The sequence below is a fragment of the Quercus robur genome, chromosome 12 (assembly GCF_932294415.1).
Source record: "Quercus robur chromosome 12, dhQueRobu3.1, whole genome shotgun sequence".
Taxonomy (NCBI): Eukaryota; Viridiplantae; Streptophyta; class Magnoliopsida; order Fagales; family Fagaceae; genus Quercus; species Quercus robur.
The window spans coordinates 501,457-527,377 of NC_065545.1; the positions used below are offsets into that span (position 1 = coordinate 501,457).

Below are 25,921 nucleotides of genomic sequence, written 5' to 3' on the forward strand. Positions count from 1 at the left end.
AATATATAATCAGACCTTTCCTAGGGAGCCAGTTGTGTGACTTTCCTCAATAAAATTTCCAACTCTTGTAAGTAATTTAGTGTTTCTTGAATTAGTTATAAAATAAAAATAAAATAAAATAACTTATTTGTTTATGTATATCTTTTGAAGCTTCACTTTTTTTAATTACAATTTATACTTTTTTTCTAACGAAAACAAGCCAATCCTAACGCTTACTATGTAGAGAACATAAAGGAAAAAGTTTGAAATAATTCAATCCAAGCACTTATTTATCCACTTAGTATTCCATTCCAATTTTATGAGATGCCTTCAAAGTTCAAAGATACATTAATATTGTTAAAATTAATTATCCACTCCAAATACTCTTTCTTTCTTCTTTTTTTTTTGGATAAACGATAATATTTTCACTAGAAGCACTTTTTAATTCGGTTTGGCTTTACCAAATATTCGCTCACAGATTCATGTGCTTTCTAAAGTGCCCACATGTTGATGATGAAATCCACTTACAATCTTTTGGATACTTTATCTTTTCCTTTCAAATATAATATCTTAATTAGTTATTAATTATAGTCAACTACCCAAATATGAGTATATGACACTTATGGTTAAGTTTCCAATTGAACCCTAAAAAAAATATATTAATATATACTTATTATTAAGAAAATTTTAAGATGTAGAGAGAAATGATGACTAAGGTGATTTAATAATTATTTTATAAATTTGGCATATGAATTTTTCTCTTATAATATGTGGATCTCACATTGTGTGAGGCCCATATATTATGAGAGATTATTTATAAATGGGATACATAAATAAAAATCTCTCGTCCATTATTTATATTTCATTTTATATTCAAATTAATCGCATTTTGTAATATGTTGCTTTATCTTTTTTTTTTTAATATTAAAATATAAAATAGCAATAAGACACACACACACATATATATATATATATATATATTGTATCACTAAGAGAAAAATAGATGATATTTTTTTTCTTAGGATGATGGGGTCACCATGAAACATGAATCCCACATGTCATGCACCCACAGGCCAATGAATTAACACAAAGGTCCTACTAATCTAAACCCACATGGCCATGCCTTACCAATCAACCACATCCACGTGGGGACCCCCTTGTGTCACATGCAAGGTCTGTCCCTTTCCATCCTCGTGATCCAACGCTCCTGGATTCACTCCTCAAACCCCATCTTGAAACCCCAATCTCAGCCGTCCAATCCTGGTCCACGGTCTTCAATACCATCGGCTGTGCTTGTCCCCTCCATGTCCCCTTCTCATTGAGCATCAAACTCCATGCTGCTCCTCATGTCACCAACAACCATATCTCTACCTGTTCTAAACTTGCCCCAATCTCTCTCCACTCCTTGTCTCAACGCCTTCTACTACGTGTCCTCCTCTCATTGGTCATTGGTTCAGCTTGTGTGAGATGGCAAAGTCATGCTATCTTTTCTCATGTGGGAAAGTTCATGCACCAAAAGAATAAGTCACCTAGATGTTGTCCCTCACTAATAATGACCCTCTATATAATTGTTATGCTAACCCAATCTTTCTTCATCAACCCAAGGTTTCTCAATTGGTTCAACTTTATTTGGAAAATACAACAACTCATTGGAATATTCACCATCATTTCTCTCGTTCAATCTCTTATAGACCAAGCTAGTCAAGGTGGTACCATAATTTTTTGTAGCAAAAATGGAAAGGTCAGTGAGTTATGGGGGTAATGATCTTAATCTTGAGGCAACTGAGCTAAGATTAGGGTTGCCCGGGAGTGATGAGCATGAGAAACAATCATCTCCTAGTGCAAGGACTAGTAATAAGAGAGCTTCACCTGAGGTGGCCGAGGAGTCAAGTTCTTTGAGCAATTCAAACGTATCTGATGCTAGAAATAGTGACCGAGATAGTGCCCCTCCAGCCAAGTAAGTAATCATGAAACTGAAATAAATTCATTACAGAACAGTATGCAAAAATAAATAAATGTTAGTTTTGATCATACAAATAGTATAAGTTAGTTTTTGTGTAAATTTACTTCAATGTGCTAACTTGATATGTGTTGATTAATGATTGCAGGGCACAAGTAGTGGGGTGGCCACCAATTAGATCTTACAGGAGAAATAGCTTCCAACAAAAGAAAACTGAGGCTGATGGTGCTGGGATGTATGTGAAAGTAAGCATGGATGGAGCTCCTTATCTAAGGAAGGTTGATCTCAAGGTCTACAAGAGCTATCCAGAGCTCCTCAAGGCCTTGGAAAACATGTTCAAGCTCACAATAGGTAAGAATTTATTTACATTCTTGTACCACAAGGATGATGCTTTTTGCAGTATTACTATTTCATGTTATAAATTCTGACTGTGTTTTGGATCTAAATTTTTCAGGTGAGTATTCAGAAAGGGAAGGCTACAATGGATCTGAATTTGCTCCTACTTATGAAGATAAAGATGGCGATTGGATGCTGGTTGGAGATGTTCCATGGGAGTAAGTTCTCTCTATTAGCCCTTGAGTAATGCCAGGACACAAAAATTTTCACATCTAATCTTGTGGCAAAATATGATTGGAGCAATATCTCTTTAAAATGGGTCAACTACTTATTAGGACCAATTTCAACATGACATCTCAACAAACATGAAATTTTTTTTGTCTTTAGGCTTATTGACCTTTGAGTTGTAAAGAGTTTGACCTTTATATCCTTCTCCAAACTGATCACAAAGCTCTCTCTTTTTACTGCAGTATGTTCATTTCCACCTGCAAGAGACTGAGAATCATGAAGGGGTCAGAAGCTAGAGGCTTGGGTTCTTTATGAAACCCACAAAAGAAAACCACCCAAAAAGAGGAAGGTCTCTTGGAAGTGAAATTGATTGGCTAGGGATCTCCAAGAAGTTTGGTATCTGACAGAAAGACACAAAATTGGTCAGACTTATTCAGTGCTGGGATCAGCCTCAGCGGTTTTAGTCTTTTAGTAGTTTTCCAAAACAGTACTTTCATAAAAGCAAAGCTAGGAAAAAGAAAATACAGCAATTGAGCTCCAACTGTACAGAGGATTAAATGCTTCATTAGTTCATTTTGTCCCACAATATGGTTATGTATCAATATGATTATAGAAAGGCTAAAATACATAAATTTTCTGTTTTATGTGTACTAGTGAAAACTAAAATTTAGAAACAAATTACATGTTATTGTTTATTAATATTCTTACCATATATGTAATGTGGAAAAGATGCTAGCCTCATACCTTCAACATAAATTGTTGGCATCAGATCAAGCAAATGACAGTAATTATATATGTCCAACTATCATCATCCTTCTTGAATTATGAAATTTGGATGATCATTTGTGTAATAATTTAGCAAAATTCAACAAAGATTTGATAAACTAAGCTCTCTGTAAGGACAATTAGAAGCATAATTGGTAAGAAGTTTTGTTTTGTGTTTTTAACATTGGGAAGTTTTTTTTTTTTTTTTTTTTGAAATTCACAAATCCTGTTTGGTTGTTATAAGCGAAATAAGCTTGACGGTCCTCAGATCTGAATAATTTGACACAAATGTTAAATATGGGATTATCAAATGAGTCACTTCCTATCATCGATACCTGCAGCCTGAGAACTGATTTTTTATTTTATTTTATAATTTCTGTTTTATGTAGGTAATTTTGAGTTATGCACCGAATACATATATATGGTCAAATACAATCAGTAGACTTACAATCATAAGAGGAAAGAACCACCACGCAACAGACTAGCTAATTACATATTTAACTATGCACTACCAATATCCTAAACAAATCTATACCAAAACACTCCAACAAAGAAAGGCAATAACAAACTCAAGAAGAGCAAGATAGATAGTACCTGAAAGGCTGAAACTCTCCCGTGAACTAGATTAATTTCTTGTCGACACAAATTTCACAATTTGTTTCACAGTATATGAGGTCACAAATAGTGATCAAAGCAACATCATTTTCACATAAAATCACCACAGACGTCATTTTTATTATACAGTAATCACAATCTATCACCTCAACAATTGTATGATCACCAAGCCCAAAAGTGGGGCATATTGGATTTGCTTCATAATGAGCCAATCCGCCATCCCCACATGTCCAAGGCGTAGCAAAATAATAAGAAAAGAAAGATAAAAAGATGTGTAAGAGAGAAAGCATGTAGCCATTAGTTGTGACATGTCCAAGATATATAGTAGGTAAAAGTAATAGCAAGATTAGTCAAGGACCATTACAGCTACAATAACAAATCACAGCTACATACTACAAGTTTTGGGAATACTACAAGTAGAGGGCAGCTTGTTGAAGAAGCATTATTGCGTATAGTATAAGCATAAGCACACTTGTCAAAGAAGCACCATATGCATGTGGTCCAATTTTATCAAGACTCTACATTATCCTTCTCCAATGGAAAGGCGACACTTTACCTATTGGAAAAGTGATACATGCCCATTTCCTTTTCTCTTTCTCCAATGTAACCATTTTTAGAAATTAGTGGAACATTCGATTAGCTTGTACTCGTGGTTTTCTCCCTCTCCCAACATAGAGAGTTTCCACGTTAAAAAAACTTGTGTATATTTCTCTTACAATTTTACTCTCATGTTCTTCATTTTCTTACAAACACAAAAACATCATTTTTAACAAAGATGATGTTTAAATGTATTGTTAAGGTTTTAGAGATCTTTTTCAAAATAATCTCAAAAATCTAACTTGAATGTACAACAATCATGAAAAAAGTTACAAAATTTGTTGTGTCCCTAAACTTACTGAACACAATTTCTTCCTTCCACTTCCAAAGAAACTGTGCTTAACGGGACAAAAGTCTTCAGTAATCATCCACTACCAGATGAAGAATTATCAATAGAAGCCACTGACTTGACTTGAATTTCAATAACTCAAACTGGGCCTGTAGATTACACATAACCCACATCTCTTCTCTTCCCAAAAAACTTCAAAGTTTTTGGGCAGGGCTTAATCCCTTCCGAGATCATTTCTTCCTAAACCTTCAAGGCTTCCTCACGAAACCCTGATTGAAGTAGCAAATGGTCCCATTATAAAGCATATGCATTCAGAATAAACCCCAACTTTTTCACTTCTTTTCAAGTGCTATTGGAGCTTGTCCAACCCCACCATTTTACGTTATTGGGTCCATGGTCGAAAAGCCCACTACATTATATTGTTTCAATTTTTCATTGTTTTTCTTATTTGAGAAGCATATATTGTTTCAAATTATAGTATACCAGGATTCCTACCTTTACTACATGTGACTAGGATTGTATTTAGGATTATTCTTCTTATACTTCTGAGCTTGGTACGCAACAATACAATATTTTTTCTCTTCTTTTGTTATAAATAATCAAAAAAGTTTTTCAAGGATCTGTTTTTTTGTACACTTTTTCGTCAAATCCAACACTATACATATGAACCATACCTATACGAAACTACAAGAAATTATTTGGTACACTTAGGGATCACATCAGTTCATATCAAATTGTCTTTAATCCATTAAGAGAATGTCATTTGTATTGTTGGAATAAAAGGCCAAAGGACGTAAAGCCTATTGTACTTACTTGTAGCAAACTCTATTTTACTTATATACCACTCATATGTGTGTATATAGAGACAATCTCTTTTATAATTTGATATAAATTGTTAAAGAGTTTATCAAAAGCTTTCCTCAATTGGCATCTCTTGATTTCTCCAATAAAAACATCTAGAATTCAAATCTCCTTTTTCTTAATATAATTATTAAATTATACAAATAATGACTATTCGTTCTCAATTCTCACATGTAGTATTAATTTGTTGAGTCAAATCTAAGGGCTTTCAAGTTTTCATTTCAAAACCCACAAAAATGTACTAGTTTCTATTTATTTGTTTATTTTTATAATCCTGAGTTTGGATAAATTAACTTCTTTGCTTGTGAATTAGAAATAAGTTAACTTATTTGTTTATTTGCTTAAAGCAAATTGTTTTTTGAATCTCATTTTAAGTAAATGAGCTACCAAAAAAAATGTAGCTTATCCAAACCAACATACGACGTATACAAAACCTTTAAATCAATGTGGGAGAGCAGGAAATTCTACCATGTGAAGCATTCTTTGAGATTCTCTTTATTTAGAATTTCATCTCAATAGAGTAAATGCATATATTGATTAGTTATAGTTGTGCATTAGTTATTTATTTTAATTAAAATTATATGATTAATTTTATAAATTTTATAAAAGAAACTATTTCTATTAGCGAAATTTATATATATATCATTAATACCAAGGCAAACAACTTAGAGGGCCAGTCCAAAAATGCATAGACAAGCTAATTACATATTCAAATATTCTATACGAGATCAATTCATGATTTTTTTTAATGAAAAATAATATATTATTAGTTTCCCTTTCTTTTCTTTTTTTGATAAAGAATAAACAATTATTAGTTTTCCTGATGCGCACTGTGCATGCATTGAAAGACCAAAATTCTTGGTGGAACTAGACAAAATGATCAATAGTGACTAAAAGTGTTCAATATGTAAATTTGAGAGACTAATAGTGTATTTTGTCTTAATCCTATTACACCATTGGTCTTTAGGTCAATGGACAATTTTTTTTTTAATGTTTTTAAAGGAGATGTATAGAGTTTGAATCCCCCTACTTAAGATGTACAATAAATTAAAATCCTATTATGAATGCAATTATAAAAAAGATTCAGCAAATGAATAAACGAAGGACCGAGGGCATGTTTAGTCAATACCTCGACACCCTCTTGGATGGCTAAGTGTTATCGTCAAATTGAACTGTCTTTATCACAAAACCTACCGAGATTACCACGATTGAAAAAAGAGAAAACAAATTTCTATTATATAAGATGACCAATGACCAAGAAAAAGTTACATGACCAATGACCAAGAAAAGCAGAAAAGGTAATATAACTTTAAAAAATAGAGTAATTGCATGCGATATATACGGATCTAATGAATTATTTAACACTATGGCAAGCAACTTGGAGGGCCACCCCAAAAATGCATAGACAAGTTACCTACCTGTATTTACGGTTTTTTTTTTTTTTTTTTTTTTATTTAGGAAAATGTATTTACAGATTCATATTTTCTATATAGGATCCAATTCGTTATTTGTTATATTAGTTCTCCTTATGAGATTTTTTTTTTTTTTGGATAACACTTATGAGCAATATGCATGCTAACAAAGTCCAGAATTAATTACGGATGCAAAAAAAAAAAAAAAAGGATTGAGCAAATAAATAAATGACCAACTAATATGCATGTTGGGTCAACGCCCTTTTGAAGGCCAAGCTTTTTTCTCTGCCTTTAGGAAGGCTAAGCTTTATGGTCTAATTGAACAACTTTCTCAAAAAACCTACTCAATGCTTGAAGACTTTGAAATTTTAAATTGAAGTAAAGTATACTTTGAATGGATTGAAGACTACGTTCTGATGCATAGAAATCAGCATATACATAGTAAATGATGCAAAGAACAGAGTCTCTATAAAAAGATACAAAGAACAGTCTCTATAAAAAGGGAGGTGGAAGGCCTAATGTTGTGTACATGCATACAGAGAAAATTGCTTCAACAGTCTCTATATTATATATAGCCCTATCCACAGTCCACCCAAGTTAGACAAAATTGCTTCAACATTATAGCTCATATGCTAGCCTAGATCTCTTAATTCTTTTTCCTTTTTCTTTTTTTGGTTTCTCACGGGCCAATTTACACGCACCTCAACTAATTCTCGCTCGTGGTGGAAGCCTGCCGCTTAAAGTTTCTTATTCAACAAACAAGAAACGTTACCGATTATTGAATATTCTTTTCTTTCCCTTTTTATTTATTGTTCATTGATACTAATATTTATTCCTTATATACTGACGTGGCATTTCTTTACAAGTAAAAAATATATAGTGAAAAGACTGAAAAGTAATTGATTCACACTCTGTATTGCACCCAAATTCTTATTCAACAGACCCATAATAAGAACTAAGAAGCAAGCATCTTTACTTTCAGAGGGGACCCTCATATTGTTTGCCACATTGAGCCGCAAAGTGAGAGAGCAAAGGGATGGTTCTTCCTTTTTTCTTCTTACTCCTCATTGTGACTCAAGCCTGGTCAGTGAGACCCCAACAACTCCAACAACAAAGCAAAAACATATTCATCTTAGCAGGACAAAGCAACATGGCCGGACGTGGAGGCGTGGTTAACAACACCATTACCGGCATAGTCACATGGGATGGCATTGTCCCACCCCAGTGCTCTCCTAACCCCTCCATTCTCAAACTCAGTGCAAACCTGACGTGGGTTTTAGCCCATGAGTCTCTCGATTCGGATATTGATTTTAACAAGATTAATGGGGTTGGACCAGGCATGGCTTTTGCCAACTATGTGTTGGGTAAAGATCCCAATTTTGGGATCATTGGTCTGGTCCCTTGTGCCGTAGGAGGGACTAAGATAAGTCTGTGGGAAAAAGGGACTTTCCTTTACAAACAGATGATGAAGAGGGCTCAAGCTTCTGTGCAAAATGGTGGGACAATCCAGGCGCTTCTATGGTATCAAGGAGAAAGTGATACAGAGAGTCAAGAAGATGCCAAATCCTATAGAGCAAAATTGAAGAAGTTTTTCTTGGACGTCCGAGATGATTTGCAGTCTCCTATGCTCCCTATAATCCAGGTATGTACACGATTTCACTTAGATTTAGTATTAGTTTTCAATATACATGTACACTGTTTCTTCTCTTTTGATCAAGTTTCTATCTTTTTTGTTCCAAACTTTATTCTTATTTTCGTCCAATTGGTTGGGGTTTCTTCTAGTTTAGTACATTAGTTATTTTATAAATCATTTTATGCATAGAATTACTACCAAACCTCGTACATTGACAATTTCAGAGAAACTGAACCTAGTTTTGTACGATCTGCTAACGAGGCTTGGTTTACTGAGAAATAATTGATAATTATGTAAAACGGTCTATTGTGGTTTCTAAGAATCTACGTAATGGATTGAGTTATTGTATTACAAGCTAGATGGCCTAACTCTGATGTAACATAAACAATTTTTTTTAATATACTCCACTTTATATATTTTAAAGCATGGGAGAAATAATAGATGGTGCAGAAAATGCATATGGTGCGCAATTAGTGGAAGACTAGAAGTTTAGACTTTTGGGTAACAACCTACAAGCAGGCAGTACATCTTTTTCATAAATAATGAATGACTAAAAGTAACGTGCCGTTTGGCTTTCAGATTAAAAAGTTAGCTGATTTTTATTACTATTTATGAGCCTATTGCATTTTTTTGTACTATTTATAGATCTCATTATACTATTTTAACTGACTTTTACCTTTATATATAGTGTTTTCAGTAAAAAGTTTTTAATTTCAGCAAAATAAACAGATCTCAAACAAACCCTTAAAATAAATTTTATTTATTTATTTATTTATTATTATTTCCAAATATAACAATATTACTTTTACATAGGCACGAAACACTAATATCACTTGTATTATATACTAATTCGATTTTCAAACAAGTCACGACAATAACAGTCACTAGAAATATTAATAATTAATAAGTTAAGACTTGCATTTTCAACTTTCTTCAATAATGTCGGTAGGCTGTTTTTTGGTAGGTGGCTCTAGCATCAGGTTCAGGACCTTATATAGAGATTGTTAGAGAAGCTCAGATGGGAATTGACCTACTGAACCTGCGAACCATTGATGCCAAGGACCTGCCACTTGAACCGGATAACCTGCATCTAACCACAGCAGCGCAGGTTCAACTTGGGAAGATGTTCGCTGATACATTCCTTAAATTTCTACCCAGTGGTCCTATTGTGAGTCCTATTGGCAGTAGTGCACCTAGGAATTCTTCTAATTTTGTTGTTAACATTTTGATAGCTCCATTATTACTATGTATCAGAATGATCCTAACTAATATTGTCTAACAATCAGATAGCTTTTGCAAATATGGAAAAAAAATACTAAATTGTGAAATAGATCTTTATGAAATATGAGAAGGGAAAAAGATTGTACATTTTTATTGTGGTTACAATATCAGTTGTGCTCAAAGACTCTTCTCCCTTGAAATGTGTTGATGTTATTCAAGTGAAAGTATCTACTTGAATGGGGATTTTCAATTTCATTATTATGGTGATAAATCTAGCAATGAAAATAAGATGATTGAAAACAATCGATTGAGATCTTACTAATGATTGACATATTAGTACATCAATAACAACATGACAAAACTTCAAGTGCATGCATTTGATTGACATATCATATCAGACCCGCTATACCATTTTTTATGTTCTTAAAGTGTTGTCCTAAAGATAATCAAATGTGACAGATGCATGGTATATGTATATCCAAGGCCCTAGATACATCACAAGTTCCAAGTTGTTACAAATATTAGTGGACTGAAACCAGGAAATAAGAATCCACCAATTTAGGCAAAAAAACAAAAAGTTACATCAAGTTTAGGCTGGCTGGATTTGGGCCCAAGTTATAATGGCCAGAACCATATGATAGAGCATTCTAGACTGATGAATAAATCATAATCTTTATAAGAATGATTAAGATCTCTAGACAAAATTTCCTATTATATACCCAACAATAGTTGCTCAAGTTCCAGATAACCTTGAAGCCAAATGAATATATAGTGACTAATAATTGACACATCATGTGACATCCATATTATAGACTGCAAACTCTATAACAAAGTCTCCAAAGATCTTCCAGGGAATCAGTCAAAATGAGGGAAATCTACACAGAAACTGCCCCATTGGCACCGTTACTTAAAGTTCAACATAATGAGCGCTTAGAAAGGCAAAAATTTATCACCGGGCACTAAATTTGCGTCCAACCTAGCATCCTGATCAAAAAGAGACCCCCTTCTTGTATCCAGTATTGCCAGTTGGGACTTCACCCATGGTGGATTGTACCTGCCTTCGACCCATAGAGCTTCTCCAGTATCTTTGTGCTTAAAATCTGGATACTTTGGGTTCTTCTGTAATTTATGAAAGCAAAAACACACCGACATTTAAGGCTTCATCATATGTTTTTGCAGCAAGCATGAACAAGAAATTAGTTCGATGATACTAAAAGTTCAGGTTCCTATTTTTTTTCTTTTTTCCTGTTATTATTATTTAGTAGAAAGAACTATATCATTATTATTTGGTAGAAGGAACAACATTAACATGACATTTCAATGAAGTCAGTTAAGTTTCATAATTGCACACCTTGTTCTTCCTATTATCCCACCAATCCACAGGATTAGCAAAGAAGGCTTGCCATAATTCTTCTATGGACATATCACTTGCAGCATTATTTCCAAGCTTTTTACCTGCAAAAAATATAGATAACAAATATCAGGAACACTCAAACACAAGAAAACTCTTCTCAATTTTAGAATGTGTCTTGCCTGCCATCATGGAATTAGAATCACGATCATACAAGGGCAAGGATGAGATGCTCCTTTCAACAAAATTAAGTTGCTGAACAACTACCTGCAAAAGATCTAAAACAATCATAATTGGCTTGGGACAAACTATCTGTAAAACAGGAGATCAAGTTTGATTAATGTATATAAGAAAACCTAAATAAATAAATAACCTTGTAGTAGGTCTGCTGTTTTCCATCTTCACTTTCAACTGTATCTGAGACCAACCGGCCAGAGACGTATATCTGTTGGCCTTTCTCTACATGCTGAAAAGCAATATGTGCCAGCTCATCCCAGAATGTTAAACTGATCCTGAATAACATTAATGTCATTTTCAAGAAAGATGAATGCTATAAGCACAGAGCCACTGATATAGCATACATGTGTGGATGAATTTTGCTACATCTTAACCAGATGAATAGGATATTAACTTAAAAGAAGTATATACGCTAGCCAAACACACACACAAATGACAAAGATGCCTAACAAACTCCTTTTCTGACATGAGTTGCTGCCTTGCTGGTCTATATTTCTCTTTAAAACCAGGAAGATTTTTTTTTTGGAAATCAGCAATAAAAAATTTATTAGATATAAAAAAATTAATACACAGGATGATTATAATGCATCCTCTAATCAAGTTACAATTGCAAATTCAAAAGAACAATGAAATCCAAAAAAGAATCAAAATGTGTACATCTCAAATTGTGCAGCTAGTCAAAATGAAACATAAGAAATTACTTTTAAAAGAGTTCCCATTGAGCTCTATATCCCTGAAAGAACGATTGTTCCTCTCCCACCAAATTGTCCACCCATTGGTATGGTTGGAATTGCTCCCAAAATCTATCCTCTCTCATGATGGCTAAGTCTCTTTTTCCAACAAGAAAACACTTCTATCACAATAGGAGGCATCGGCCAAAGGATAGCAAGCCCAATTCTCTAGCCACATTGCAAGGTAAAAGAATATGATCCACTGTCTCACCACAATTCTTACATATGCATTATCAAACCAAAATAATCACACAATTCTTAAATATGCTCACCATCTTTGTCGTGCTTAATAACACTAACAAAGCACTCAGTTATCAACTTCAACTGTCTAGAATTCCCCAGTACAAGATAACTGCAAATATAGGATGACAATATCATATGAAATACAGACTGCAATTATTTATCTCTTTCACTGTCTCCCTTTACTCCTATTGTCTTCCCCTTTTCTTTGCTTGCAATTATTTTTATATATAGTAAATAAATCCTTTTACTGAAAAAATGAAGAGACTTTTATGTATATAGGGAAAGAGATTCTGTGAAATCTACTAGTGAACACCTATCAGCGACACCCGTGCAATGCGACCACTCAAAGAGAGATCTCACAAACAAAGAGTTCAACTCAATACAGAGCCATTCCTCCAACTGAAGAATAACTCCACAAAAGACTTAGGAAACACCCAACAAGCCCCGGATATGCAGAGAAGAAGAGACCACAAAACTGTAGTTCAAATGGCACATCTTCTCCCTGTGGTTATGGGTACAAAATACATCAGGTGCTATGTCACTTACCAAGCAAAAAACATTCCTTATCATCCAAATTTCCCACTTTTTTTCCATTCCCTTCACCTTCATTCAGTTACCTAGTTTATAACCCCTCGATACTCAATTGAAACTCTTATCTTTCTCTTTCCTTGTGTCCCAAACTATAAAGTTTGAATTTTTTCATAGAATGTCAACTAAAAATCCACCTTGTCAAGAAACCCATAAAACACCAATAACAACTACAATTCAGAGTCCATAACTTCAGCAAAACACACAACAAAAATCACACCAATTCAAAAGCATCCAAATTTTGAGGCTAGAATGTCTCAAACTAAACCAATCACAATTGTATTATCCAATTCACACTAAACCCCAATTGTATTATCAAAAAAGTCACAAAATTTACAATAAAAACTTGGTTTCTAAACCAAGCAACCAAAAGAAGTTGCTGATGTACATGCATGAACACACACACATACACAAACCCAATTAAAAGCACCCAACTTTAATGCCATTTCCCACTAAAACCCAGTTGCATTATCAAACCATAAGTCACAAAACATACAATAACAAATTGGTTTCTAAACCAAGCAGCCAAAATAAGTTGATAATGTACAGGCATACACAAAAGCACCCAACTTTAATGCTATTTCCCACTAAAGCCCAGTTGCACTATCAAACCAAATGTCATAAAAACTATCAAAAAGTAACAAATGCCCAACGAAAAAACAAGGGATGAAAAAGTTACCAGGAGGTGAGGGTGGAGGATTTCTTGACGGCGAGGCGGGTCCAAGCGAGAGCTTTGCCATTGCCAGAGGGCAGGTGTTTGATTTCGACAGGGGTGCCCACGATGCCGATGAGGTGCACCGAGTTACTGTGCTCCTTGGTCCAGGGAATCTCAGTGGGCCTAGGGTACTCCACCTGGGTCTGATTGTAATTGTAATTATAATCCACCGAGCATTTCAACCTTAGCGGCTTTAAGCACCGATTGCTGAATGATATTGATGATGATGATGGGGATAGAGATAGAGATAGAGAGGGTATTTGGAGATTTGTGAGTGGGGTTTTGGTTTTGGTTTTGCAGAGAAAGTGGGCTGTTGTTGTTGTTGGTATTGGTAGTGTTTGGTTCAATGCCATTTTGATTTGGTAATATCTTATCTTTGTGAGTGTTGGCTGTGGCAATTGCTCTTATAAGGCTAAATGGGGCTATGGCTGCTGCCTATTCTCACTGACTGTGAGAGTCTTCTTGTCTCTGTCTGCGCGGCAAGCCGCCTCAAATCTGCGGGCTTCTTTTGTGAGCTCAACTCTATCCATTGGTGTTAACAATTACCCCCATCCAATAAGAATTAAGAATTCGATTGATACACATCGCCATTTACATTTATTTTTAATGAAAGATATATAAATATATATATATATATAGAAATAAATGGAACATGTTAATTCTCAACCAAAAAACATATGATGTTACCATCAAAAAAAAAAAAAAAAAAAAACATATGATGTTAGAGCAACCCCACCAACTTATGAATAGTCTTCTAAAATACAAAAAGTGCTATTTCTCCAAAAATAAATAAATACAAAAAGTGCTCAATTTTACACATTTTAATTCAAAAACCCCCCACATCAATATTTGTAAAAATGTCTAAATATGCACAATGGTCTTACAAATGAACAGTAACCGTGTATATATATGTGGATACTGTTCACCGTGTAAATGATTTTTTATTCTTTTTCTTCTCTCTCCTCTCTTCACCTCACTCTCTCTTCCTTTCTCTCTCCTCTCACAGTTATTGTTCACAGTGTTAAAAAAATGAATATTTTATTTGAATAAATGTGTATAATAGACAAACTGATGTGGATGTTTTGTAAAAATATGTGTGCAAAATAGAAAAAGTAGGTTTTAGATGTGCAAAATGGAAAAAATTTTGCACATACTGATGTGGATGCTCTTAGGTCAAGGAATCCAAGTATTCTCTCAATTTCAAAAATGTGCATATTAAATTTTACAGTGTAAAAGTGTTCAGTTTATCACATGCTCTTTTATATTAGAATTGATTCTTATTGATGTTGGAGAAAAAATGATGATTTACAAAACATATGTACCATTTTGATGGTTAATTAGTTTTGGTATAGGTGAGATTCTAGCTCAAATCCCTTATTCTATAGATAATAGATTTTATTAATCGAAGTAATTTTTATTTTAAAGTTTAAATGTTTGTAAGGAATGTATAATACAATCTGTAGTGGATTCTACTTAATAAAACTAACATCTTCCACCACCGCGCACCCTTAATGCGGTGGTTACTCTACAAGGGAGGGAGTTTCACACACATATACACTTAGATTAGGTTAGAGTAGAAATTCTATCTTATATATATATATATATATATAATATAATAAAATTTATAAAAAAAAAAAAAAACTAACATCTTCTCAAAAAAAAAAAAAAATACTTAGTACAACTAACTAACCTAATGGTAAAGAACAATTATCCTAGAGCAATGCCATATGTGGGAGCGAAGGATCCGAACACAACCTAAAGCCCAAAGGCCCAATCCAAGGATGGGCAAAGGCCTATTTGTGCACAAATTTGGACCCGACACGTGGACTAAAGTTCGAGGGGGGGAAAACAGAGAAACCACACTAATCCAGACCTGACATGTGGACAAAGGTTTGAGGATGGAAAATAGACAGACCCATCGTCTAAGGAGCCCGAGGAACGAATGCACCTCAAGATTGCCTCATTTGACCACTTGCACCAAAAGACAGAGCACTGTGGAAGACATCAGAGACGTGTAAGTAAGGAAGAGAGGAAATATTTAGGAAAGATAGTCCTCACCTCCACATTCAATGCACTGTACCAACTTAGCTGGCCGCATTAATGAGGAAAAGACACCTGAACAGCAGTTCCACAACTCACAACACTCTACCACCTCCATCAAGGTCCTGATGGGACAAGAATCCCAGTTGCTATCTAAAGACGTATAGGTGAAGGGCTCAGATGCATTAGGAGGGACTATATAAAGGAAGTGAATCCATCTAAGAAAGGGGTTAGAATAATAGAACTTGAATGAGAGGGAAGAGAGTATTAACTCATACCAAGACTTGAGCAAATAATATATGAACATTGCATCCTCGAACAAGCCCAAGGAAGAGTTTTATACTTGTTTTGTGTTTCTCTCCATCATGTTACGAGTCTCGACTTCATTAATTTTATACCTGGATCATACAGAGCATTATAGTTGACTTAGCAAGCCTATTCTTTTATAAATTAATTGTGCTGGGCCATAAATACCTAGTACCACTGTTCTGAGTGGGCTTGGGGGTTGTTTTTGAGCTCCTACACCATAAGTTTCAAATCCTTGTGTATGTAAAATTTGGGGGTTGTTTTTGAGCTCCTACACCATAAGTTTCAAATCCTTGTGTATGTAAAATTTGCAATGGTTATAACATCAATCTAAAAAGCGATAAAATTATTAAATAAGTTATATGATTGAAAGTAAATTAAATCATCAATCTTTCTCCAAACTAATTTGTAACATATTTTGTCTCTAACTAAGATATATGCTACAATTTAATTTCCTTAAATTACAGTTTTATTCTTAAATTAACAAATATATATTAAAGAAATTATATATGCTACAAATAGAGTGCTAAACATCACATGTTAAATAGTTGAAATAAAATATATCAAACCAGAGTTAGACAAAAGGATACAGATAAAATTTTAGACAAAACCCCCCCTTTTTAAAAATCTGTAGAGAAAAAAAAAAAACCAAATTTTATGTAGGCAAATATATTTCTCATTTATGTATTTATTTTTGGCATTTATAAATGCCGACCCACCAGGCCACCACGAGCCCAAGTTAGACCCATGGGGCTTGGGTTGGCTTCTGTAGCAAGAAATTGGGCACTATTCCTTCGAAAGTATAGAAATAGAAGATCATATTTTTTTTAATAAGTAAACATGGATAATCACTTTGGAGTTTGGACTCTAAAAGCTTTGATTCATTGATTTTTGGAATAATTATACAAATAAATCTTTAAATAATGTGATATTTTACATTTACATTACACCTAAACCCAAATAAGCAAATTGTTTTATGGTTAAATTGTAAATTACATCCATTAAATTTGGTATGATTTCACTTTTGTCCTGAAAATTTCATTATTTTTTCAATTATGTCCCTCGACTTTCATTCATTTCAATTCGATCCTTTCATCCACTTTTGTCAAGTGGATTAAGTTCCTAAGAACGACATATGTTTTTTTTTTTTTTTTTTTTTAGCTTTAAAATATTGGGGGAAAAAAATCAGTTCTAATAAATTCTCATATTTTGACTTGGGTTCATGGGCTTTGGATTTCAAATTTGGTATGATTTGAGGGGGCTTGGGTTGTGTGGACGCGCGTGGGTGGAGATTAAGTTACAAAGCCATAATCTATTGTGGCAAAGAGGATGTTGTTCACATAGGTGAGACCGTGACAGCTAGTCTCTTGTGAATTGTGATTAAGGATTGCTTGTGCTTGTGCACGTTTTTTTTTTTTTTTTTTTTAGATGTTCACATAGGCCGAATTTCAACACTAATAGTTTTAGGCTCCGGTAATTTACTTTAGAATTTTAAACGCCACATTTTTCTTCTTTTAAAAAATGAGGTACTTATAGCTCTTCGAACACCTAATTATTTCCTCCCTCGAGTATTTGTAGTCCTCTCATTCCAGACACCACATATTATCACAAGGGGAAATTTCTTGGGGTGGCTCAAGATGGGATTGAGATTTCAAGCCTAGAATCTCATTAATATCTTGAGATTTTAAAAATTACTAAGGGTCTGTTTAGATACCACTTATTTTATTGAAAACTGAAAACTTATTGCTGAAAGTATTATAGCAAAATAATTTATAAGCTAGTTGATTTTTTGGGCTGAAAATACTGTAGCTTCAGCTGAATAGGAACGTGTGGGTACTGGCCTAGAATAATAGGTTGGCTGGGCCCTGGGCCCGTTCGAGGACCAGTTCGTCCGAGAAGACATCGTGGCCCAGAATCCTTATTTAGGCTCATTGGGGCAAAGAGAACATGTCCGAGAAGTAATTCCTCCTCGGACATTGCAAAATCCGGGTCAAAGGTGCGTTCCAGCCACTGTAGTCCTCCCTCCAAGTACGTAAAAAGAAAGGAAACCCAAAATATCTCAGCAAAGGCTGCCACCACCACATTAAATGCACCACAACTACTCTTGGCCGCATTAATGAAAAGAAGATCTCTGAACAGTGCTACCTTGGCCACTGCAACTCACAAAGAACTGATAAGGGTGTCTGATGGGACAGGTGCTCAAGTAGGGGTTTGGATGATCAACAAGTGTAAAGCCCAGATGATAGGAGAGGACCTATATAATATGTAAAAGTCCCCCAAGAGGGGGGGGGGGGGACAGAAAAAAGAAGGGGAGAGAAAAGGAACGGGAGAGAAATCTTACTACATGAATATATGCCCATGAATCAAATTTCAGGCCGGATCATTTAAGAAAAATCTTTCTTCACGTCTATCTTTTTCATCCTTGTTTCTGTATTCTCTCAGCCCATGCAATAAACCGTTTAAGCTAACTGAAGTCAAGTTCTTTAACCCATACTCTACAAAAATTCAAAATTCATTGTGTGGGATTTCTTGGGCCAAGACTTGACCGACAAGGATTGAGCCATCAAAATTGTGCCCCTACATAACGTAAACAGTACAAAATAATTCATCTACGTTTTTCATCTTTTTGTGAGGTTCGTGAACAGTAATGTAAAACCCACATAATTTTCAGTCAAACGCACAAAACATACACACACGCTATCCAAACACTCACAAAGTCAATCGCCTAACGTTCAGACACATTTCAAAGTGTAAGTATAGCACATTAAACAAAACCCTCAACCAGTGTGTTTGTAAACCAATCAATTATATGAGCACAAAAGCTGAACTAAAGGAAGAGAAAGTACTAAGAGTACTGGATTTCTTCCTGACCATGAAGCTTTTCATCTCCTACTCATTACAAAAGAAATTGTACCACCATGTATTATCTTACTTCCGCCCCTCCGGGAGGTATGACCTTTTATTTCCTGCGTTTTGCAGTAAAACTTCTTGTAGGAACTAGTAATATTTATGATGTTGTGGTCAGGACTCAGGATAAACACGCATGTGCCAATTGGAACCGAAGTACAAAACCCTTTTTTGGGTAAGTCCAAACTCCAAAGTAAATAACCAGCAAGAAAGATTCTGCAATAATATGATGTTACATATGAGAGAGAAAAAGAGGAGAAAAAAAAAAAAAAAAATCATAGAATAAGGATGTATAGGCTTCATGAGAAGCCATAGAATCTTGCCTGGTTATAACCACATCTCCACTCCTTTTAAGGCTTTTTGAGTGTTCCTCAAGAAGCCGTTAAGGCTTCTCATTCTAAGTACAAATTACAATCCTCTTTAAACAGCCTTGTTCCGTTAAAAGCTTAGCCACCTAAACAAGAATGGTATTTTTTTGGTATCAAATTATTACTTTTATATTATTATCCAAGGCACGTTGCTTGGAAAATAAGGGGGCCATTTTGGACAATGGAAAAAAGAAGGGAGGAAAAGTGTGGAACACATAAAATATAAACGCAATTCCGCGCTTTATATTAAGTTACAGATATACAAATGAAACATACCCTATCCCTTTAAGAAGGTCCCACAACCCACTACCCAAAAAAAAAAAAAAATGAGAGCCCCACTACGAAGGTGCCTCCATCATTTTCCACTATCCCCACCATTGATACAAAAAAGAAGAGCATATCAAGTGAGTTTTGACAATTCTTCACCTTTACTTGGAACTTGGCAAGACATGAAGGGCCTGCTTGCATTTTTCAGGGCATTGACATCAATCCCTGTTTTGACAAAAGCTAAAAGAAAGGGGAAAAAGCAAGAATTATGGCATCTGACTTTGATTGCAATTTGAACCGAGGGAACAACTAAATTTGTGGGGGTTGAAAAGGATATATAAGGTGTGGGGTCAAGCAGCATATAATGAGTTTCCGATGGGACCGTGGAAAAATGTAACCTTTTTCCTAAGGTCTATGAAGGTGGATTGTTTTCAGGCTTGACAATGCTAGAGGTGTCCGGTGGCTGTGTCTGGTATATAGCTGATGCCAATGAGATAGGCATGATGCAAAGAGCCTTCGATTGAAGGAACTGCATGGCGGCACCAACGTTATCTTCCATAAGCTTAGCCACCTGACGTTCGGTCCCATCATTTGACCACTTCTCCCATGCTGGTTGGTTTCTTCCACCTTCACTACCTTCTTCCTAAGATACAAAAAGACACACAGTCAGTCGTCAAAGGGACAAGAAAATTAATTAAGATATCTTCAAATACCAAATAATGTTCATATTTATAACCTCAACTGATGATAGTGGAATGTCTGTTACAAGTGGTGCCACAGCACCAGCTCCGCCCAATCTACTCATGCTCAAAACCTGTAAAGCAAATGAAAAGTAAATTATTAAAAGATATGAATACAAATCTACATGATCACACACAGTCAACTGCTTGGACACTCCCTTTACAAGTACTGGGGAATTAACTACTTGATTAATCATTGAAATCTCAAAATCAATTACTTTGTTTAAACATAATTGCTCGAAGGCTACTATTAATCATTCAAGGTTTACATTACAGGCATATTGAGGCTATCCAAATATGACCTTCGAACTTGTAACTGCCTGGGTGTGCATTATACAACAGTGGCAATCAATATTTCAGTGACTTAGAAGCCCAAGGACTAAAACAATGTGCCCTTTCTTGTAGCCAACGATGCATGTGAGCAACAGTAACCATAGGCAAGAGAACAAATATCCTTTAGGGAAACTAACACTTTGGTGCCTGTAGTTTGGTAAGATTTCAATTTACCACCTTACAATTTGGAGTGCGTCTCCCCACACCCCCTGAAAGAAAAGTTCCATAGTCAAGATGAATAGAATGTTTCATTTTGGCTGTCTAAGATATGCCTTTCACAAACATATTCTGTCTATCTTAACAGGAGATCAACAAAGGAAACCTCACAGTAAGCAAAATGACATGATCCAAACGACAAGATGGCAAGATGGAATGGGTCAAAGCATGGGGGGACAAAATAGTATTATCTCCTATCCATTATTATTGTGAAAAGCCACCTTATAATGATGGGCATCAAATAGATTATTATAATGATGGCACCAAATAGATAAGCATTGTTAAAGGTACAGATTAGAAAATATATACTGTTAGAAATAACCGGTTTTGGTCGGGCAATTGACAAAAATATTAACACGGCATAATTTTCAGTTGATGATTGAATCAAAATAAGTGCAAGGCAACAGATAAATGAAAATTCATACAATTTCACCAGAGTAATTAAAAGGAAGTTATAACATAATGTCTGGAGCTTATTCAATCAGATAGCTACCTAAGAAAAATTGAATTTACGAGCATAGATTACCTTTACTTGAAGCCTTAGGAACTTCACATAATCCACAATTTCATCAAGCATGGCAGCTCTATCCGTCTACAGAAACAAATATATATCACTAGTCAGACTCAATTAAATTCAATGAAACAAGTCCTTGAATTAAATCAGTATAACATCATCAGGGTAAAGCCCCTTCTTTTCTTTGATAAGTCACATAAGAATCCACACCTTCACTCCACCCAATTATTACAAGGAGAAATCCCAATACATTATATTACTTATAAACTTACTGGTCACACAAACTTAACAGACCAGTACCCCAAAGTCTAATGCACAAGTTGAATGAAAAAATCAATCAAGTAAAGCCGGAATTTCCAAGAGTATCTTCTTATACTCTGCAGTTGCTGTTCCTGTGATATGTTCTCTTTATGCCATTTCATTTATCCATATTTAACCATCAAGAAAAATAAAATAGCAGTAATATGTTCCACTTTGTGTTCTCTTAACAGCTTCGAAGTTGCAAAGAGAATATATGAAGAAATGATAACACAGAAAAGAATGTTGCTCTAGAATTAAGAATGAATAAAAACCTCTATTTTTGAGTTTCAGTAAGACAGTAATGCATATTGGGACATTTAGAGTAAATCATAATAGCATTAAATACATGAATTTCGATATCTCATTCCCCCTGCCATCTTGGCCAATAAAGTTTTGTTGCATGAATCGTGAATAAATTAATTATATACAGTAGATTGAACAATTTCAAGAAATGTTTCAAACAAAATACAAAATCACTTCTGCTCTGACCCATCATGAGAAGCCCAAAAATACTTTTGTATTTAAATTAATAAAAAACAGCTACGAGAAAAGGCTAAACAATAAAAAATAAAAGGTGAAAAATATTGCATATCTTCATGTTTTAATCCACATAGAATAAAATATAAAACTCAATCTCGTACAGCAACATATCATATCAGAACTAGATGGTGCTGATTTCTGATAGGGAATAGGGACAAGAATTAAGCAAGGAACAAGAATTTTGAATGTTTTTTACTCACTATATACCTTGTAAAAATAAATATCAACAAGACTTCATGCAATTTGACATGCACATGTCACCGGCAAACAGCCACACTTTTTACTGGTAATAAGATAGCCAACCTTAATTAACTCTCCCTGTTTTCAAATGAAATTGGTTCCTCTTTTCTAAAAAATAAGTGAAACTCTCAGTATTTGTCATGCATGGACAAACTGTACAGCAGTTGTTTTACAGGGGACAAAAGGACAGAAATACTTGAAAGAAAAAGGAAGTGTAACGTATAATTTCATATGAAGGCATCTTATGTGTACAGAGCACTGGGTTTACTTCTCAACCCTCGACTTAATAGTGTGGCTCCTAGTAATTAACTATCCCTTTCTTCTCTTTTTCTTTCCTTCTTTCTTTCTTTCTTTCTTTCTTTTTTTCAATTGGAAAGGCACCAAGGTTCCAAATAGGAAGATCTTACAATAGTTAAATATGTTTAAATAATTCCTAGAGAGCAATTTGATTTCCTTATCTCTCTCAAGAAGAATTAAAACTGTTAAAAAAAAATCCATGCTTCTTTCCCTTTATATTCTATCTGTTTATTTAATTTTAAGAAAATGAGAACAACTCACCTTCTTTTCCAAAAGGATAGAATTTCAACATGTGTGATAAGCATTGAATGCCTTTTCCTAAATTACAAGGTCTAAGACTTATCACATTCTTGCACTTAAATTGACATGAAAGAAAGAAAGAAAGAAACTGACCTTGTTGACGCTAGGAACCAGTTCCTGCAATGCCCTGATTCTTTCTGCTATTCTTTCTCTCCGCAACTGTAGTAAAATGGTCAAAAATCAATGCCAACTCAAAATTAAACTGAGGATCAATAAAAGAAGGACCTTTAAGTAAATTAAACAAAAGATTCCAAGTAATGACCCCAAAATAAGTTTTAATTAGTAGCATGGTTTGCATTCTTATAAATTAGACAAATTTTGCTCTCTTGCATGATTCATATGAATATCAAGCTCACCCGCTCAGCTATGCTGTGTGGATCTGTGGCCTGTCCTCGTCTAGCCCGCACCCTTGGGCGCATTGCTGGTGGATGTGGTGCAGCAGCAACAGTATTGGTCATTGGTTGGCCATGGAAAACCTGCAGAAGAATCATAATTTCATCAACACAGACAACACTTACAACAGAAAACAGGGATAAACAACCTCCCCCCACCCACAAAGAGAGAGAGAGAGAGAGAGATGAAACAGAAAGTCTGAAGATTAACTACATCATGAAAATGTATTAAAAGACTGAAGAAGCATTTATTCAGCTTCTTCTTTTTCTTTTTTTATTTATTAAAAACAAAAACAAAAAATGCTTATGTCTGAACCAGGTCTACATTATCTCATGAATGAACAAACGTTAAAACAAAAAAAAAAAAAAACAACACAAGTTCCAATCATTTTCCATGGAAGTGAGATGATTCTCTCTTTATAAGTTAAATAGTGATTTCTTCTATAATAAATTTAAGCTTTTATACCTTTTACTTCTTTCCCTCTTTTTAGGGTAAGTGCATTACACTTCCAAGATAACCAAACTTCTAAGTCAAACATTTTGTTGGATAGCTCTCAAAGTCATTTCCTACAGGAAAATAAGCCAATCACTCCAAACCCCATGGCATCAACTTGAAATAATACCTAACTAAGAAGCCACAAGGTAGTTCACAGATCTTGTAAATATGGTCTTACTCCTTACAAGGAAGGCATATTCCCCCTCTTGGATTGCTACTTCGAGTCTTTTAAATACTTTGCCAGTAGCTTCAACCCAAATCCACAAAACCATCTATCAATCACCAGATGACTACTTAATCATTCATAGACACCATAACAAAAACCTCACTTTAGAAACCACAAGGCACAACCACTATTTTTTTTCCCAAAGCTTCTACATTTCTGTGTTTGACTGGTAAGTTGTGCATGCACCCAGTTCAACCTCCATCCACTTGTTACTGTATTTCAGAAAGCATTATGTCAACCATCTTTCCTTAGTTCCTACTTCTTTTTCAAACAAAACCAACAGATACCCTCATGGCCTCATATGCACCCTTGTTTTCTTACTTATTGTCCCATATAGAAAGAAACTTCAATCTCACACAGTTCCTTTTCTTCTCAGCTATTAAACTAAACAACAACCATAATCAAATTGACAAATTTACCCCCACTAGTCCTCCTCCTCTTCTCTTACTACAACAAAATTTATCAATTATTATATATCCTTGTCTGTATCACTCACTCTACTAAACCACAAACACAGACACTCACATAAAGACAAAAACACACACACAAAACACATATAAATAGTGATCCGTTTGGTTGCTGAGAAAATTCGGGGAAATAAAAAAAAAAAATTAAAATTTTCAACCAGAGTCCTTACTAAACAAGCTCGAGACTTGACTCAATTTTGAAATAACATTTTTTTTTTTTTTTGTTAAAAAAAACAAACTATCATTTTCCTTCAAATTCCGTCACTTTCTAACTAACCAAACAGAGAATAGAGAAAAAGTTTCCAGCTTACATTTTTCATAGACGAAGCTCTACCATCAACGACGTCGTCTCGAAAGCGTTTGCCGCTGCCGGAGGCCTCCTCGGGCTTCAGGAACCCTCCTTTCCCTTGCTCCAAGCTCAGCCCTAACGGAAACACCTGTCCATGAAAACCACCAGAGCCACCACCTCCACCGCCAAGGTCACCGGAGCTTAGCTGAAGCATCATCGGAGGCGGACCGGTCCCCGAACCGCCCAAGCCTCCATCGGCGCCGGTCAAGCCAGCCTCAGCTGAAGCGAAGCTGGGCAGGCCGAGAATTTGCTCGAGGAAATCGTCGTTAGTGGCCTCCGACGGATTATTAGCCATGAGGTGGAACAGCCTGAGTCGGACTCGGCCTAGTCGTGGTGAGTCGCGTCGCCGAGTTACGAGTTTCAAAGAGCATCTACATGCAAATAACAAAGAAAGAAAGAGAGAGAGAGAGAGTTTTGCTTTGCTTTTCTTTTCTTTGCTTTGCTTTGCTTTTCTTTGCTTTTGTATATATTTTTTTTAGTACAGAGAGAGTACTGAGAGAGCAAAGAAAGACGAAAAGAATGGGTGGCTTTATCCTTGTTAAAAATGTTACACTTTATCTAAATGGGCCCGTCTTTCTTCATTATTACACTTCTACCCATTTTCTCTTTATTGCCATTTGCCATTCATTACTATTGGCTCGCTGAGATACGGTGTCGTTTTGGGGAACTCTACCTGCCAACTACCACTCTCAGAAATGCTCTCTTCATTATTTTATCTATTATGGATTACTTTTAATATTGTTAATTATTCTAAGAGAGTTAAAAGTATTCATTTAATAAATAAACTTTAGACTTGTGCGCTCTTGACAAATTTTTTTTCACAATTATTAACTTGTTTTGTCATGATTAAAGTAGTACATAA

General features: G+C 34.9%; 4 protein-coding genes across 4 annotated transcripts; 2 read left to right on the forward strand and 2 right to left on the reverse strand.

Annotated features, from left to right (window-relative positions):
* Window positions 1–1,551: 1,551 nt before the first annotated feature.
* Window positions 1,552–3,147, forward strand: LOC126709764 (auxin-induced protein 22D-like). The gene is made up of 4 exons (XM_050410106.1): window positions 1,552–1,936; window positions 2,088–2,290; window positions 2,394–2,493; window positions 2,746–3,147. The coding sequence occupies exons 1-4, from the start codon at window positions 1,713–1,715 to the stop codon at window positions 2,816–2,818; spliced, it is 600 nt and encodes a 199-aa protein (XP_050266063.1). The 5' UTR covers window positions 1,552–1,712; the 3' UTR covers window positions 2,819–3,147.
* Window positions 3,148–7,997: 4,850 nt separating this feature from the next.
* LOC126708575 (probable carbohydrate esterase At4g34215) lies at window positions 7,998–10,043 on the forward strand. Its single transcript, XM_050408362.1, has 2 exons — window positions 7,998–8,684; window positions 9,640–10,043. The coding sequence occupies exons 1-2, from the start codon at window positions 8,079–8,081 to the stop codon at window positions 9,952–9,954; spliced, it is 921 nt and encodes a 306-aa protein (XP_050264319.1). The 5' UTR covers window positions 7,998–8,078; the 3' UTR covers window positions 9,955–10,043.
* Window positions 10,044–10,549: 506 nt separating this feature from the next.
* On the reverse strand, window positions 10,550–14,308 carry LOC126708576 (protein OSB2, chloroplastic-like). The gene is made up of 5 exons (XM_050408363.1): window positions 13,726–14,308; window positions 11,621–11,759; window positions 11,430–11,514; window positions 11,248–11,351; window positions 10,550–11,015 (listed from the first exon to the last, which is right to left on the reverse strand). The coding sequence occupies exons 1-5, from the start codon at window positions 14,112–14,114 to the stop codon at window positions 10,827–10,829; spliced, it is 906 nt and encodes a 301-aa protein (XP_050264320.1). The 5' UTR covers window positions 14,115–14,308; the 3' UTR covers window positions 10,550–10,826.
* Window positions 14,309–19,605: 5,297 nt separating this feature from the next.
* On the reverse strand, window positions 19,606–25,568 carry LOC126707965 (transcription factor UNE12). The gene is made up of 6 exons (XM_050407734.1): window positions 25,022–25,568; window positions 23,486–23,605; window positions 23,223–23,288; window positions 21,465–21,530; window positions 20,386–20,463; window positions 19,606–20,292 (listed from the first exon to the last, which is right to left on the reverse strand). Exons 1-6 carry the CDS (start codon window positions 25,352–25,354, stop codon window positions 20,062–20,064), a joined length of 894 nt encoding a protein of 297 aa, XP_050263691.1. The 5' UTR covers window positions 25,355–25,568; the 3' UTR covers window positions 19,606–20,061.
* Between the last annotated feature and the right edge of the window lie 353 nt (window positions 25,569–25,921).